Source organism: Lithobates pipiens, unplaced genomic scaffold (assembly GCF_037356315.1).
Source record: "Lithobates pipiens isolate NorthernLeopardFrog02 unplaced genomic scaffold, aLitPip1_a1.2 Scaffold_18, whole genome shotgun sequence".
Classification (NCBI taxonomy): domain Eukaryota; kingdom Metazoa; phylum Chordata; class Amphibia; order Anura; family Ranidae; genus Lithobates; species Lithobates pipiens.
In genome coordinates this window covers 12,509,652-12,528,323 of record NW_027507758.1, presented here as the reverse complement: position 1 = coordinate 12,528,323, position 18,672 = coordinate 12,509,652, and the positions used below count along the sequence as shown (strand labels likewise).

The following is an 18,672-nucleotide window of genomic DNA, read 5'->3' as shown; positions in this document are numbered from 1 at the left end:
AGTCAGAACATAGCCAGAGTTCAGTAACCAGGACGGGTAGTCAGTAGAAGCCAGAGAAACAGGAGTCCAGAGATCAGCGAAGTCGGGTGCAGCACACAGGATCAGAAACCAGAAGGGAAGTCAGCCAAGCAAAAGTCTTTCACAGGAAAGCACAGCAGAGAGAGTCGGGATATGATGGCCAAGGCAAAGGCACAGAAGATCTGATTCATGCAGTTTATATAACCAGCAGCTCCAACTGACAAGCAGAAAATGAAGTCACTGTTGAAGGAAGAGTCTGACAATTGACCGTCAGCTGAGCACAGAGCTCTGAGAAGGAAGGGCTGAGCCCAGCCCCGACGAGAGCACCTACTGCCATTTTTCTGCCCCCCCCAGTTTCTATGTTTTCCTGCATAGTTGAGTCTCTTAGCCTTGTTTCTTTCCTGAAGACCACTTCTGGCCACTCGTCTCCGGACAGTAGATGGGTGTACCTGGGTCCCACTGGTTTCTGCCAGGTCTGTGCTGATGGCACTGCTGGACATCTTCCGACCTGGAAGGGAAGTAAGCATGATGTGTCTTTGATCTGCTGCATTACGTTTCCTTGGCCGAACACTCTGCGTCTACGCTCCTCAATGTTGCCCCTTTCTTTGTACTTCTTCAAAAGAGAACAGAACATCTTGAAACCTCAGTCTGCTTTGAAATCTTTGCCTGGAAGAGACCTCTCTAATGCTGTATAACTGCCTTGTGTCTTGTTGCCATGATGTATGACCTGTGACGTGAAACGGTCTTCCACAACCTCGCCTTAGTAGCAGAGTTTGGCTGTTCCTCACCCAGTTTTAAGCCTCCCACACAGCTGTTTCTGTTTCAGTTAATGACTTGTAGTGCTTTTCTAGTGTTTCAACCTACATGTGAAATTGATGATTGTTGGCACCTGCTTAGTATAATTGGTTAACCATACACCAGACTCTAATCCTACAAAAATCCCTGACTTTGTGCAAGTGTATAAAGTGTACAAGTGTAAGAATTGAAGCCAAAGGATAGTCACACCAAACACTGATTTGATTTGTCTGTAGGCTCACTTTGCATTTGGTAAATTGATAAAAAATAAACATTAAAATATATATTTTTGGAGTCATTCTTACTTACCTACTATTCATCAAACCTGCCTAAAACATTTGCACAGTACACTGTATATAAAAGGTGAATAAAATCCTATTTGCTGAAAATAAATGCCACAATTCACCTTTCCTAAGGAGCTTGAACGATGCTAATTTTTAATCCTTGCACAAAAACAGTGATGTTGCGCCGAATATATACTATATTGTGAAAAGTATTGGGACGCCTGCCTTTTACACGCACATGAAATTGAATGGCATCCCAATCTTAGTCAATATTGAGTTGGCTCTGCCCTTCGCAGCTATAACAGCTTCAACTCTTCTGGGAAGGCCGTCCACAAGGGTTAGGAGATGTGTCTATGGGGATGTTTGACCATTCTTGCAGAAGCCCATTTGTGAGGTCAGGCACTGATGTTGGACGAGAAGGCCTGGGCTCGCAGTCTCCGCTCTAATTCATCCCAAAGGTGTTCTATCGGGTTGAGGTCAGGACACTGTGCAGTCAAGTTCCTCCACCTCAAACTCGCTCGTCCATGTCTTTAAGGACCTTGCGTTGTGCACTGGTTCAAATAATTTGGTGGAGGGGGATTATGGTGGGGGGTTGTTTTTCAGGGGTCGGGTTTGGCCCCTTAGTTCCAGTGAAGGGAACTCTTAAGGCGTCAGCATACCAAGACATTTTCGGACAATTTCATGCTCCCAACTTTGTGGGAACAGTTTGGGGGACAGCCCTTTCCTGTTCCAACATGTCTGCACACCAGTGCACAAAGCAAGGTCTATAAAGACATGGATCAGCGAGTTAGGAGTGGAGAAATTTGACTGGCCTGCACAGAGTCCTGACTTCAACCTGATAGAACACCTTTGGGATGAATTCGAGCGGAGACTGCGAGCCCAGGCCTTCTCATCCAAAACATTCCCATAGAGACACTCCTAAACCTTGTGGACGGCCTTCCCAGAAGAGTTGAAGCTGTTATAGCTGCAAAGGGCGGGGCCAACTCAATATTGAACCCTACGTACTAAGACGACATTAAAGCGGGAGTCCGCTGGGAGTTCCGCCGTTTTTTTTTTTTTTTTTAAAGCCAGCAGCTACAAATACTGCAGCTGCTGACTTTTAAAATAATGACACCTACCCGCCCAGCGCGCCCGCGATGTCGGCACCCGAAGCCGATCTCTAGATCGTCTCTCGGGTGCTGCCGCCGCCATCTTGGGTATGGGAATCAGAAAGTGGAGCCTTTTCGGCTTCATTTCCCGGTTCCCTACTGCGCATGCGCGAGTCGCGCTGCGCAATAAGGATGGTCCCCGCTGTCTCTGGGATCCGCGTGTTTCCCAGCAGGCAGTGGGGGGACTTTCGGAAAGGGGCGTAGATTCTGCGGAAAGGGGCGTACCTTCTGCAGAATCTACGCCGGAAGTGGGTGCAGATACCTGTACTGTACAGATACCTGCACCCCCCTCCCCCCTGAAAGGTGCCAATTGTGGCGCCGGAGGGGGGGGGGGGATTCCAATGAGCGGAAGGTCCACTTTAGGGTGGACCTCCGCTTTAAATTTCACATGCGTAAAGGTAAGTGTCCCAATACTTTTGACAATATAGTGTAATTAAAATGGAAGCTTTTGCTTAGTGTGAATGGAAGACACCTGAATCTTTTGAAAGGTTTCCTACTTCAGTGCAAACCCATGCTGTATATTTTTATTTGTTTCCTCTGCATTCCTATTGGATTGTTACCATGGGCATTATCATTAATAATAATCAATTCTTTTGTTTTTATTAGGTTTGCAGAAGCCAAATCATTGGGGGAAGAAGTGAATAATGTGAGGAACAGAATCAGTGAGTACCTACCTTCTACCTACCTTCTTAGTAGGGATTTGGGATTTTTATGAGTCTGAATGAAGGATGTCGGAAGTACAACATACAAACACAGTGCCTATAAATATTGTAAATCATCGTCGTCAATCGTCTTATAGGGATACGAAATAATTTCCGAACCGTCCTGATTTTTCCTAATTGTGGGATCCGTCCTAAAAAGTAATTGTTGTCCATTTGTGTAAACCTGACTTATGGCCACAAATCACTCTTGCATTTGAACAGATTGCAGGAGACTGTTAGACATGGCTGGCTGGTGTCACATTAGAGACTGCTGCTGTGTTCATGCAGATTGCTGCTCTGTTGGTTTTGGCTGGGGGATGGCAACCCGCCGAACGCAATCTACATGTCTTTGGTGGGCACAGGATACTGCTTGGCGGGGGGGGGCAGATGGCACTACTATGGGGGGGGGGTGGCAGGGGGGGACAAAAATCATTACTGGTGGGGCCAGGAAACACTATTGTGGTGGGTGATTTGAAGGAGGGACAGTAACGAAACGTCCCACACTCCGCTTGAGTGCTTTCGTGATATACCGCTTCCTTCCAGTCTGAATAAAGATATCTTATATTCCAACCGCTTGCAACCAAGAACTAGGCAGTACTCGTTTTGGCTGCTGAACATGAACTTTTTATTGAAAAACAGGTACACAATGCTTGGGACAATCCCCCTTTCCTTTGCAATCTGGGTGGGGTAGACTGACCAATCAGCAGAGAGCTGCTTTTACTTTTCTCCCAAGTAATATAATATAAACCTTCCAGTGTGGTTGTACAGCGAGTCCAATTAGTACAGATCAGACTGGGGTTCTTGGTCACCCTGTGCCCCTAATAGACACAGGGTTTTTTAGACATAGGAGGTGCATGGGGAGCTGAAACAAGGGTTTCCTAACCTCCCCAATGCATTCTATGTTCCACGGGCCCCCTCCCCTGCCCAAAGTGACTCCCATCACAGGGACAGAGGACAGTACGGTGCCTGGGTTATTTGAAGAGGGGACAGTGGACAGTACTGTGCGGGGGTTATTTGAAAGGGAAGACTGAGGACATTACAGTGGAGGGGGGGATTTGAAGGGGGGGTAGAGGACAATACTTGGGGGGGTTAAATGGGCAACAGAGGACAATACTGTTGAGGGGAATTTGAAGGGGGGGACAAAGGACACTACCGTGGGGGTTATTTGGAGGGGAAACAGAGGACAATACTGTGGGGGGTGTGGTTTGAGGGGGGACAGAGGACAATACTGTGGGGGGGGGGTTTGAAGGGGTACAGAACAATACTGTGGGGGGGGTTTGTAGGGGGGACAGAACAATACTGTGGGGGGGGGGGGTTTGAAGGGGGGATGGAGGACAATACTGTGGGGAGGGGGTTTGAAGGGACAGAGGACATTACTGTGGGGGGAGGGGAGTTTGAAGGGGGGACAGAGGACAATACTGTTGGGTGTAATTTGAAGGGGGGACAGAGGACAATAATATGGGGGGCTATGAAGGGGGGACAGGGGACAATACTGTGGGGGGGATTTGAAGGGGGGGACAGAGAACAATACTGTGGGGGGGCAGTTTGAAGGAGGGACAGAGGACAATACTGTTGGGTGTAATTTGAAGGGGGGACAGAGGACAATACTATGGGGGGCTATGAAGGGGGGACAGGGGACAATACTGTGGGGGGGATTTGAAGGGGGGACAGAGAACAATACTGTGGGGGGGCAGTTTGAAGGAGGGACAGAGGACAATACTGTGGGGGGGGGGATTTGAAGGGGGGACAGAGAACAATACTGTTGGGGGGTTTGAAGGGGGGACAGAGAACAATAATGTGGGGGGGGTGGAAGTTTGAAGGGGGGACAGAGGACAGTACTGAGAAAGGGGGGGTGATGTGAAGCGGGGCGGAGGATACTTCTGTGACATGCTGTCTTCTTCATACCGTTTTATTGGGGGCTTGATGTTTTGTTTTGTTTTTTTAAAAGGGTGCCGCACTCCGGTGATCTTTCATGTTGTCCAGGTAGATCTCCGCCTCTCGAAGGTTGCCTATTCCTGCTATATATGGCTTCATTGTCAGATAGATACAGACATCTGCCAAGATAGCAAGTTACAGGGGACAGTTAGCGTTGTTGGTAAACATGAATGAGCCCTTGTGATGGCCATAGATGGATCGGATCTTGGTTGGTTCATCAGGTGACCAGCTAAGATTCTATCCTTCTATTGGGCAGGTTGGTTGTACAGAAGCCGATACATCATTCAACTTCAGTGCAACCAGCCTGTTGGGTTTCTTTCATGCAATCACTGACTGTGTTGATGAGGGGGAATCGAGCGATATTTTCGTTTCAATAGATTTTTATTTCAAACAAGAAGTAACAGTACATGGAAATGCAAAGGCATAATGGGGCCCATCGGCCCTATGTGATTTACAATCTCCAAGTGGGTAACAATACATCATGTAAAAAGAACATAAAAGCCAAAAACTAGGTTAAGGCGATGACAAAGGGATTACACCACCAGCAAATCAAGTGGACGGCGGGGGCCTGACAGCCACTGGGCACCCGAGATCGCTCAGTCAATGACTCTCGCTTGTGGGCAAGCCTAGCAGGGGGGGGGGGCACCCCCTCCGCCCCAAAAGGGATCACGCTGTGGTAGAACGCCCCTCCCCCCAACCTCCCGGCCCTAATTTTAGGAGTTGTAAAACCATAACAATTTTCCAACAAGGCTTTAAACGGGACATGTCAAAATGAACCAATTGGTCTCTGAGCACCCAGCAGCCACCAGGCTCGGGCAAAAAAATGTACATTGTGCCACTTAGTGTACCCTCGTGGGGTGAAAACCTGTTGAAATTCAATCATTCCATCCCTGTCACCAGAGAGACTCTAGAATCAGGGAGAAATGCCCCTACTGGGTTGTAAATGAAAACTGACCCTGGTTGTGGGCTGGTTCCTTTGTAGGGACACCTTAACCCTGTAGCTATAAAGGAAAGAGAGAAGAAAGACAAAGAGAGAAGGAGTGGAAAAGAGAGGAGTAGAAAAGGAGAAAAGCGGGAGCTAGTCGTCGGGGGGGGGGGGGGAATGGTCCAGTATGGGGTGCTTTCAGGGCTGGACTGGGACAGAAATTTGGCCCTGGACTTCATCCAGACCAGGCCCACTTACATTTTGAGTGTCCCATCAGCGCCCCCTTACATCAGAGTGTTCCATCAGTGCCCCCTTACATCAGAGTGTCCCATCAGCACCCCCTTACATCAGAGTGTCTCATCAGCACCCTCTTACATCAGAGTGTCCCATCAGCACCCTCTTACATCAGAGTGTCCCATCAGCACCCTCTTACATCAGAGTGTCCCATCAGCACCCCCTTACATCAGAGTGTCCCATCAGCACCCTCTTACATCAGAGTGTCCCATCACCAGCCCCCTTACATCAGAGTGTCCCATCACCAGCCCCCTTACATCAGAGTGTCCCATCAGTAGCCCCCTTACATCAGAGTGTCCCATCTGCACCCTCTTACATCAGCGTGTCCCATCAGCAGCCCCCCTTACATCAGAGTGTCCCATCAGTAGCCCCCTTACATCAGAGTGTCCCATCAGTAGCCCCCTTACATCAGAGTGTCCCATCAGTAGCCCCCTTACATCAGAGTGTCCCATCAGTAGCCCCCTTACATCAGAGTGTCCCATCAGTAGCCCCCTTACATCAGAGTGTCCCATCAGTAGCCCCCTTACATCAGAGTGTCCCATCAGTAGCCCCCTTACATCAGAGTGTCCCATCAGCACCCCCCTTACATCAGAGTGTCCCATCAGCAGCCCCCTTACATCAGAGTGTCCCATCAGCACCCCCTTACATCAGAGTGTCCCATCAGCAGCCCCCTTACATCAGAGTGGCCCACTGAGCCATCGGCCCACCGGGAAACTCCCGGTAGTCCCAATGGCCAGTACATGCCTGGGTGCTTTGGAGGTCAGTGCGAGAGTGTGATTCCCACAAATGACGCCCATGGTTCCCAAGTTTGGAGGAATTTAGCGGAGCGGTCCAAGATTACACTTGCCATCTTTTCTTGGTTCATAATCCAGGAGATCTTTCTTCTAGCCAGCATGGTTGAAACAGATGTTTTTTTTTCCAGGCTTTAGCCAGGGTAAGCTTGGCCCCCAACAAAATAAAGTAGATGAGACGTTGTGTAATCTTGGAGGCTTCCTTCACAGGGAAATTGAGGAGAGCGGTGAGGGGAGACGGTTGAATAGGCTTTGAGGTGATTTTGCTGATCCATGAGAAAATTTTACGCCAGAAATGTCGTATTCTGGGGCAAGACCACCAAACATGGAGCATGTCACCCCCCGTAAGTTGCAGCCCCGAAAAACAGAGGGGGGGATGCCGCTGGGAAAATGTTAGCCAACTTCGAGGGAACCAAATACCATCTGGTTAAGAACTTTTAAGCTAGCTTCTATGAGGCCGGTATTCAGAACACCTTTGTAAGATTGTGAGAAATTCCTTTGCCAAGTTTCCGGTCTCCAGTGCTGTGCGAAGTCCTCCTCCCATGCCAGCATATAAGGTGTCTTGGAGTGTCTGGATGATAGTGCCCTGTAGATCAGAGAGATCCCTCCCCTCTGCTCGACGGCCTGCCCACACCAGTGTTCATATGGAGTTATTTGTGGGCCGTTTGGAAGCGATTTACATTGTTTGTGTTAGCCCTTGTACACACGGTCGGAGAATCCGTAGGAATGTGTCCTATCGGACCGTGTCGTCGGATAATCCGACTGTGTGTGGTCTGCATCGGACTGATTCCGTGTGAATATCCGTCGGACCCAATTTTCCAACTTGTTGGAAATATTTTCTGACCAACTGGTTCGATCGGACATACTCCGATCATGTGTAGAGAATTTTGATCGGATCAAGTGCCACGCATGCTCAGATCAAATTCCTACATCAAAGCTATTGGCTACTAGCCTGAACGTAGTCCCATCGTAACGAAATTACGTCATCACGTTCTGAATGATCGGATTTTTCGACAACTTAGTCCGACCGTGTGTATGCAACAGTTTCGGACAAAATCCGACGGACAAGATCCGACGGACAAAATCCGACGGATTTGGTTGTCGAAATCTCCGACCGTGTGTACAGGGGCTAAGAAAGCAGATATCTGAGCAAATCTGAAGAATTCAGACTTGGGCATATCCAATTTACTGATGCAAAATGCTTTAGAAAGTGGGCCAAGGGGTCTAAGGAAGTGTCCTATTCTGTATAACCCCTTGTCAAGCCACCACTGGAAAGCTCTTATGTCTAAGCCCAGGCGGAATTCCGGGTTTTAAAATAGGTGTTTCAAGGATTCAGTGGGGGAGGTTAAATGATCGTTGCGTTTCAGGGTGTCCCAATGGGCGAACGAATGGGACAGTGTTGGGGATAGGATTGGAGGTCTTAGTTTCCTAGGACTCCAGAGGAGATAGTCCAGTCTGTGGAGGGGGACCGCCAGCCTCTCAATGTGTATCCAGTCAGGATGCTCCCATCGTGAATAGACTGTAGAAAGCTGAGCCAATTGTGCTGCTTGGAAGTACCAGAGCAGTTTGGGCAAGCCAAGGCCCACCCTCCAACCTGGATCTAAATAAAACAGCTTTAGAGAATCTGTGGCCACCCTTACCCCAAATGAATTTGAGGATTTTGGCTTGAAAGTGTTCAAGGTGAGTTTTGTCAACTGGTATCGGAAGGAATATAGGAAGGAAAAAGGGGATTTTTACAGTGCTGGTATAAAGGTACAGCAATAAGAAAAATCAACACGTAAAACAATTTTATTAATAATTGTTAAAATTTGCACATTTGCAATCGTTGCATAGTTACAAAGTGGCATAGAAAACCGGTCCACATAATACAGAAGGTGGGAAAAAGGCTTGCAGTCATCTATCCCGACATGTTTCGCAACAGCTTCCTCAGGGGATATGCCCTGAGGAAGCTTTTGCGAAACATGTCGGGATAGATGACTGCAAGCCTTTTTCCCACCTTTATGCCACTTTGTAACTATGCAACGATTGCAAATGTGCAAATTTTAACAATTATTAATAAAATTAATTGTTTTACGTGTTGATTTTTCTTATTGCTGTACCTTTACACCAGCACTGTAAAAATCCCCTTTTTCCTTCCTATATTCCTTATTTATATTTTGAATTGGGATGAGGTGCTGTCCAAAAAGGTGCTGATGGAGGTTAGAGTCAAAAAAATATATGGTATCGGAAGGGCTCTAAAGTAATATAGTATATGGGGGAGTAGGGTCATCTTGATCGTATTGATCCTGCCCAGCCAGGACAAGGAGAGCCGTGACCACCGGGAGAGATCTTCCTCCAGTTTTTTATATAGTGGTGGATAGTTTGCTTGGTAGAGGAGCTCCACCCTGGGGGTCAATTGTATCCCCAAGTACGTGATGGATGAGTCCCTCCAAGTGAACCGAAAGCTTTTCCGGAGGCTGGCAAGGAGAGAAGCCGGAATATTGATAAGTGCTTGGGACTTGTTATAGTTGACCCTGAGCCCCGACGCTGTTCCGAATTCGTACAAAAGACGACAGACATTGGGGAAGAGATGTCAGTGGGGAGGAGACAAATAGTAGTATGTCATCCGCAAATAATGTGGATTATGTGGAGTAAATTTGTGAATTCGAGAGCCACATTGAATGCCTTGGATGCTCGGGTCATTTCTAATGGAGATTGCCAAGGATTCGATTGCTATGGCAAAAATCAATGGGGAGAGAGGACACCCTTGTCTTGTGCCCCTCGAAATGGGGAAAGATTCTCAGTAAAATCCCTGCAAACGCAAATGAGCTGAGGGGGTGGAGTAGAGGGCTCGCAAAACGTTGAGGAACGAGTCGCCAAAGCCCCAACGCTGTAATGTTGAAAAAGATGTATGGCCATTGGATGGAATCAAAGGCTTTTTGAAGATCGAGGGACAGAAGGCATCCCTGCCTGGGACGCCCCCTTGTCCCAGTTAGAGTTAAGAAGAGATATCAGGTCAATAGCACGACGGGTCTGGTCCGGACCCTGCCTCCCCGGGATAAAGCCCACTTGGTCTTTGTTAATGTATAGGCTAATGAAGGAGGCCAGGCGGTCTTTTTAGTCAGAATCTTTAGGTCATTATTAATGAGAGATATTGGCCTATAGTTGCAGACGAAACTGGGGTCTTTGTCCGGCTTAGGAATAACCGTTATATAGGCCGTGTTGATAGAGGTGTCTAACTGACCTCCCTGCCTAAGATCATTATAGAAGCGGGCCATGTAGGGAGCTAGTGTGCTGGAAAGATTTATAATAGGGTACAGAGAAGCCATCCGGGCAGGGCCGTCTTTAATATTGATTGGACCCTGGGCAAAACTTTTCTTAGGGCCCCCCTCCCCCCATGCAATTTCGCTCTCCACCTTCTCTGAGACATACAATAAATAGCAGCTAGACTTAAAATCAGTTTACTTTATCAGATCAGGCAGCGATTGTGATTGGTTGCCAGAGGTTAGAGCATATCATTACTGCTCACTGACTGGTTGCTAGAGGTTACAGCACTTCTTAAGGCTCACTGATTAGTTGCTAGAGGTTACAGCACATTTCTGCTTGTTGATTGGCTGCTAGAGATTGCTGTACAGTAATACTGCTCACTGGTTGCTATAGGTTACAGTACATCTTCTCCTCACTGCAGGGGGGCATGATATACCTATGAATGCTGCCTTTATTTACATATCAATGCAGTTGGCCTCAGCTATTTACATAAGCATGTCACTTCTATTTACATATGAATGCCGGTATTTACATGTAAACACGGGGTCTGCAGGTGAGTCATCTGTACACAACAATAGGGCAGAGCTGGGCAGCATTAGTAGCAGCACAGGACTAAAACTTCAAGGGAATGTAAACTGGGATGGTTGGCAAGTATGAGGCAGCTGCTTTGGGCCCCACAACAATGACAGGGCCCAGGGCAGCTGCCCCTTTTGCCCTGCCTTAAAGACGACCCTGCATCCGAGCCAGGTGCAGAGAGAGCTTTCAACTGCTTAACCACTTGCCGCCCGCCCTATAGGCAATTGACGGTGGCAAAGTGGTTTCACAATCCTGATCGGACGTCATATGACGTGATCAGGATTATGAGCCGCTGCGTGCCCATCGTTGTTGCGGGGTGTCAGTCTGACACCCGGCAACTACGATCTTGGTAAAGAGTCTCCGATGGAGACTCTTTACCACGTGATCAGCCGTGTCCAATCACGGCTGATCACAGTGTAAATAGGAAGAGCCGGTGATCGGCTTTTCCTCACTCGCGTCTGTCAGACGTGAGTAGAGGAGAGCCGATCGGCTGCTCCTCTGACAGGGGGGGGGTCTGTGCTGATCGATTATCAGCACAGCCCCCCCGAGGATGCCCACACTGGACCACCAGGGACGCCACCAGACCACCAGGGATGCCCAGCAAAAGGTAATCCTCCCTAGACCACCAGGGATGCCAGTCAGCACAATGGATGCCAATCAGTGCCCATAATGGATGCCAATCAGTGCCCACAATGGGCATCACTGATTGGCATGCATTATTGTTTGGCACTGATTGGCATCCATTAGTACAGTATAACACCAATGCCGCCTATGAGTGCCCACCTGTGCCGCCTATAAGTGCCCACCTGTGCCGCCTATCAGTGCCCACCCATTCCCATCTGTGCCGCCTATCCATGCCCATCTGTGCCACCTATCCATACCCATCTGTGCCGCCCATCCATGCCAATCCGTGCCAGCTATCAGTGCCAATTTGTGCCACCTATCAGTGTCCATCCGTGTCGCCCATCCGTGTCGCCCATCAGTGCCGCCTATCAGTGCCGCCTATCAGTGCCACATATCAGTGTCCATCAATGCCACCTCATCAGTGCCACTTCATTGGTGCCCATCAGTGCCGCCTTATCAGTGAAGGAGAAAACGTACTTATTTACAAAGTTTTGAAACTGAAACAAAAATAAAACTTTAAAAATTTTCAGTATTTTTTTATTTGTAGCATAAAAAATAAAAACCGTAGAGGTGATCAAATACCACCAAAAGAAATCTCTATTTGTGGTAAAAAAAATGATAAAAATATCATTTGGGTACAGTGTAGCATGACCGCGCAATTGTCATTCAAAGTGCGACAGCGCTGAAAGCTCAAAATTGGTCTGGGCAGGAAGGTGTTTAAGTGCCCCCCGGTATTGAAGTGGTTAATAACTGCACAAACTTCCGCAGGTGAGATAGGAGCATCCAGTATCGGTCGGTGTTTATCTTCCAAGACTGGGCTCTGGATCGAGTCCAGGAATCGATCCACCTCAGATTGCGATGTACTGTCCTTTATTACTGTATAGGGATTGGTAAAAGGTGTGGAATTGTCCCATGATACGTTGTAGGATTCTGAGACAGAGTTCCGCCTTGGATTTTGGGGAGCGTCGCGGGTCTGAACTTCGGGGAGAGTCTGCGTGCTAGCAGTGAGCCTATTCTATCACCCTGGCAAATCGAGCGATATTTATTCCTTCAGCCCATGGTGGAAAGAAAAGAAAACTGCCTAATCTCTGGGCAGCTTTGGTGCCATTTTAGGGCATGTGATCCAAACACTCTGGCATTTTCACTATTGGATGGACGTCGCTTTTCTAAACTTGCTGGGTTGTGGCAGGTGATGCTGAGGACCCCCTTTTTCATTAAACCTCCATTATTAGTTGATCTGGGAGTTTCTCGTCTTTTCTGAAGATGAAAGGAAGGAGACTCTGTTGTGCGGCCAGCTGGCCTGAAAATCATATTACTCAACAAACGTTGATGCCAAGAATAGTCCATTGAAATTGTTTTGTTTAATTAGATCCCAATTAATTAGCCTTATTCTATATAAACAGACAGAAAATGCGACATTGCTAAGTAAGTCTCTACTTTATTTCTTTTGGATTCTCATTTGTGAATCTTATTTGTGGTTTGCAATAATTGTTTGTGGACTTGGACCTCTAGAGATGATGTCTCCTTACCCTACAAACAGCAATACATCTCGTTCCAAAGTAAGTCCAGCTCCCTGCAGCCCTATAAGATGCAGCCAGAAAAACAGCAAAAACCCCCCGTGCAAAATACTAAAATGTTCTGGGATAGCTGCTTCTCATAACCGTGTATACCAGGGTTAGGGTTGCCATCTCATCCCCTTAAAACCGAACATATATGAATTACACAGGTTCTCTGGCTGATTAAAGAGGAAGTAAACCCTGATTAGTTTACTTCCTCTTTCATTCCCTGCAAAGGTAAAGCATAATGGACTACTATGCATCGCATCGCATCACATAGTAGCCCATTATGTGTCACTTACCTGACTCAGGAGCCAGCGAAGTCACTGCTGTCTCCTGTAGTCCGGCGCATCCATCTTCTCGGTGTGGTCACGCTGCTCCGCCGCTGTCATTCGGCGAAGCCGCGATGACGTCACTCCCGTGCATGCGCACGGGAGCCGACACGCGCGGAAGCTCCGTCGTTGAAAATGCCACGCTCAGTGCGCCTGCGCGCCGCTGTCTACGGCACATGCGCCGTAGACAGCGGTGGCTGTCTTCGGGCAAATATCTCCTAAACCGTATAGGTTTAGGAGATATTTCTTGGACCTACAGGTAAGCCTTAATCTAGGCTTACCTGTAGGTCAAAGTGTGTTGTAAGGATTTACAACCACTTTAAGGTGGTAATTAAACTCACTTGGTGCCTTATCTGCATTAAATTAGCATTATAACCCGTGCAATTCATGTGTGTTAAAAGGGACGAGGTGGCAACCCTAACCAGGGGTTTCCAAACTTTCTAAACAAAGGGCCAGTTTACTGTCCTTCAGACTTTAGGGGGTGGGGGATGGACTAGGGCCTTTGGGAGTAGAAAATGTCCTGGCATCCAGTTGGAGTAAACAATTCTCTATCTTTGGTGTCGGGGGGAGGACTAGTGCCTCGTCGTTGGTGTCATTGGAAGGAATAGTGCCCCACTGTTGGAGGAATAGTGCCCTAAGGTTGGTGTCAGTGGAAGGTAATGTGCCCTTTCATTGGTGTCAGTGGGAGGAATAGTGGCTCATCATTGGTGTCATTGGAAGGAATAGTGCCCCATTGTTGGAGGAATAGTGCCCTATGGTTGGTGTCTGTGGAAGGAAATATGCCTTATCGTTGGTGTCAGTGGGAGGAATTGTGCTCTTTCATTGGTGTCAGTGGGTGGAATATTGCCCCATCATTGGTGTCAGTGGGTTGGATAGTGCCCTTTCATTGGTGTCAGTGGGTGGAATAGTGTCCCATCATTGGTGTCAGTGGGTGGAATAGTGCCCCATCATTGGTGTCAGTGGGTTGAATAGTGCCCTTTCATTGGTGTCAGTGGGTGGAATAGTGCCCCATCATTGGTGTCAGTGGGTTGAATACTGCCCTTTCATTGGTGTCAGTGGGTGGAATAGTGTCCCATCATTGGTGTCAGTGGGTGGAATGGTGCCCCATCATTGGTGTCAGTGGGTTGAATAGTGCCCTTTCATTGGTGTCAGTGGGTGGAATTGTGCCCTTTCGATGGTGTCAGTGAGAGAAAAAGTGCCCCAGTTGCGGGTGTCAACAACAGGAATTTCGCCCCATTTTTGGTGTCAGTGGAAGGAATAGTGTCCAAAGGGCCACATCTAGCTCCCAGGCCGCAGTTTGGAGACTTCTGGTGTATACCATTGAATGCACCGTATTAAATGAATGCCTTGGCACCAGCCACGTGTAAATATGCACAGCCTCTCGGCAGGTAGGCCTTGGTGGCATATTTGCGTGCATTAGTGCAAATAGCGATGTGCCAAGAGCGCATGTCCTGCATGCTCCCGGCACAGTTACTAGTGGCTAATGGAAAGGTACTCCACCAGTGGCAGCCCATCCATTGGGGCACACAGGTACCGCCCCCCCCCCCCATCCATACATCCGGCCCCCTAATCTAAATGCAGGGCTCTAATAGGCTTCAAAAAAGGGTGGGCTCGGGAAGCAGAGCACATAATCCCCACCTGCCTCAGTTTTTCTCCTACCCTGACCCCATTATTTGGACGAAATATGGGCTCAAGACAGTGGACTCAGTAGTCGGTAATGGGGTACGGTTGACATTTGAGGAGCTTAAATGCAGGTACCAGCTCCCTAACTCGCACTTATTTTGCTACCTCCGGGTTTAGGCACGCCTTTTCTGCTCAGTTTGAGTTCTCTAGCATAGATGAGCGGCTTGGTGATCTGGAATCCTTGCTTAGAGACCAAGACCCCCCTAAAGCCCTGTCTGTTGTTTATAAACAACCATTTATAGATACTACCAAGGTTCTGGCCTCCTGTCGCGCTGCCTGCTTTTCAGTATTCCAGCAGATTGAGAGTGATGACTGGGACGATGTGTGGAACCTCTCCCTCTTCTAGTCTGGGGTCAGCACGGGATCACCTGATACATATGATATGATGACCTGATATATTTTTTGGCATTGCGCGCAGATCCAGCCGTTTTAGGCGGAGGTTATGTGACTGCGTCAAGTCAGTTACGACAATTACCATCAGACCTTCCATAGAAGTCTGTTGGGACTGGTTGACCCATTGGCACCCAAAAAGGTGACCCGTACACTACTTACCCTGCTCCTGTATTGTGCACGTAAAATAATCGTTCTGTGATGGAAGAAACTTGTGCCCCCTACCATTTGTGGCTTGGAATGCGTTAATAAATAATACCTGGAATGACCTGTCGACACAAAACTCCAGGGGCGCAGCTGCTCTATACCATTATGGAGTCAGAATGTGCTCCCAATGGCATAAGTGATGTCACAACTAGAAGTCTGCGTGTTTCACCACATCCAGGACCTCATCAGGAAGCGCTTCTTGTTGACGTCCTGGATGTGAAGAAACCTGTAGAGGCGGGACTTCCAGTCATGACATCACTTCCACCATTTGGAGCGCACAGTGTCTCCACAGTGGTATAGAGCAGCTGCGCTCCTGGAGTTATTTTGTCGGCAGGTCATTCCGGATGCCAGGAGGGAGCACAGTATTGGGAAAGCATAGCTCTACCCTATAAGATGCATTCCCATGGCAGACGTCGTGGCTGAACCTTCCGCTAGATCTTGGAACTGCAATAAGATTTATGAGCCACGGCCTGGAGTCTAGCTGGAGATATGGAGATGCAGGATTCAAGGAAATGTGCATTAGTGCAACTGTTGTAATGTTGGGGGGGGGGGGGGGGGGTTTAAGCCCTCCCACCCCTGCATCCCTCTATACGTTTCTGAAAGAGGAAAGGATGGATTGGCGATCACGTGACCACTGTGCTTGGCTGTCACAATAGGTACATGATTGGGAGCTGTCTCTGTCAGCTTGGTCTCTGTGCTGGGAGCATGCAGTGAGTGCGATCTCCTGCACCGACAGTTGTCTACAACACTCTTTATGAATTCCCCAGAATATTCTCTATAAACATTCAGATCACTGATATCACATGACACGTAATGAAATCTTGGAGCTCTGCTGAAAGCTAAGGACTCTGCTCCCGTAATCCACAGGGGTGCAAGAGCCACTCAAAGCTAAGGACTCTGCTCCTGTAATCTACAGGGGTACAGGCACCGCTCAAAGCTAAGGACTCTGCTCCCATAATCCACAGCGGTGCAATGGATGCTCAAATCTAAGGACTCTGCTCCTATAATCCACAGGAATGCAGGCACTGCTCAAAGCTAAGGACTCAACTCCTGTAATCTACAGGGGTACAGGCACCGCTCAAAGCTAAGGACTCTGCTCCTGTAATCCACAGGGGTACAGGCACCGCTCAAAGCTAAGGACTCTGCTCCTGTAATCCACAGGGGTACAGGCACCGCTCAAAGCTAAGGACTCTGCTCCTGTAATCCACAGGGGTACAGGCACCGCTCAAAGCTAAGGACTCTGCTCCTGTAATCCACAGGGGTACAGGCACCGCTCAAAGCTAAGGACTCTGCTCCTGTAATCCACAGGGGTACAGGCACCGCTCAAAGCTAAGGACTCTGCTCCTGTAATCCACAGGGGTACAGGCACCGCTCAAAGCTAAGGACTCTGCTCCTGTAATCCACAGGGGTACAGGCACCGCTCAAAGCTAAGGACTCTGCTCCTGTAATCCACAGGGGTACAGGCACCGCTCAAAGCTAAGGACTCTGCTCCTGTAATCCACAGGGGTACAGGCACCGCTCAAAGCTAAGGACTCTGCTCCTGTAATCCACAGGGGTACAGGCACCGCTCAAAGCTAAGGACTCAACTCCTGTAATCCACAGGGGTGAAGGACCTGCTCAAAGCTAAGGACTCTGCTCCCTTGATCCAAAGAGGTGCAGACATGCCAATGTCCTCATCCAAAGCAGTGTGCACAATAAATAAGAGGACGCTGCTCTCCCAACTAGCCAGTGTAACTCAGAAATGTGGAGCGGAATCAGACTTTACATGTCCCCTCCAAAAAAAATGATGCTTACGCATTTTTGCACTGCCCCCGGGGCTTAGATGACTAAATTCTGGTGGTCAGCCTAAAAAAGAGTCAGTTTCCTTTTTTTTTTTTGGTGGAGACGTGTTGGCTGAGGCTGCTCTATATTTTTGTGTTTATTGACATGTAATGAACTGGTGCAGAGCGTATAAAACAGCTTGTCAGTCTACAATCTGCTACAGAGAAACAGCAACCGATCGCACACAGGAAGCCGACTCACTGGGACCAGAACTAAATCATGTAATGTAAGATGGCTTCAGATCTCCTCTCCACCCGCAGGAGAGGTCCCACAGACGTGTTCAGCCACCTAGTGTGCTCAATCGTTAAGGCTTCAATGATTAAGCCCACTAATGATTAAGCCCACTAGGGGGCAACATGTGTGTGAGGGACCACTCCTGTGGGTGGAAGCAGAGCTGAAGCCGGAAGCGTAACTAGAATCTTTAGGGTCCCTGTGCAGGAAACCATGATGAGCCCCCCTGACTTCCCTCCAAGCCCGGGGCAAAATGCCAGGGGCCGGTTGAAAATGCGACCTTTGTGACCCTGGTAGTTCCACCACTGGTGTCAGTAGTTTTTTTTTTTTTGTTTGTTTTGTTTTTCTTACAGTCTTCTTATTTTTTGTTTTAATTTTTGGGTGAAATATTAGAGATGTAAACAGACCTCTGATATTTCACCTTTGGGACAGAGAAAGGAGATTGAGGACACGGCCCTCAATCTCCATCTCTGCAAGCTCAGCTGCCCAGAACGAATGGACAGGAATAGCTCTGTACAGAGCTTCCTGTTCATTCACAAACTGAAGTATGGTAAACACAGTTTACTATGCCTCCTTTATGAATGGACACAGTCAGTGATCAGTTTAGATCATTGACTCTGTCTATTCAGGAAAGGAAGGAGCTGGTAAATTACATATTTACCGACCCCCTTCCTCCGATCTCCATCCCGACATATCCCTTGAAGCAGCCAGGGGGAGTAGGGAGGAGGGAAGCCAGCGGAGCCGAGGAGGGCGGAGGGGGGGGGGGTCAGGGTAGCACAGAGGGGCCTGGGGGCAGCAGGACCTGGGTAAGGAGGGGTGGCAGCATATAGAGGAACTGATCCCTTCATCTTCCTCCTGCTGCCGCTGAATGCCTGCAGAAGGGAGAGTAGGAGAAGTGGACTTTCAACAGCTGCAGAGGGAAATGTAGGGGATCGGTTCCTCTATATGCCGCCACCCCTCCTATCCAGGTGTACAGGGGAGCCGCACGGGCCCCCTGGAGCATGGGGCCCTGTAGTTAAGCCCCTGGCTGAAACCATCTTACATCGCCTTGTGTAGTTTTGGTCACAGTCGGCGTCCCATGTGTGCGATCGGTTGCCATACTTTTCTGTAGCAAT

At 48.5% G+C, this 18,672-nt stretch overlaps 1 protein-coding gene across 1 annotated transcript in view; it reads left to right on the top strand.

The window, feature by feature from the left end:
• KIF6 (kinesin family member 6) overlaps positions 1 to 18,672 on the top strand; it is a 389,098-nt gene that overhangs the window by 247,544 nt on the left and 122,882 nt on the right. The window contains 1 exon segment of the mRNA XM_077485383.1: positions 2,852 to 2,907. Coding sequence (XP_077341509.1) covers positions 2,852 to 2,907 — 56 coding nt within the window.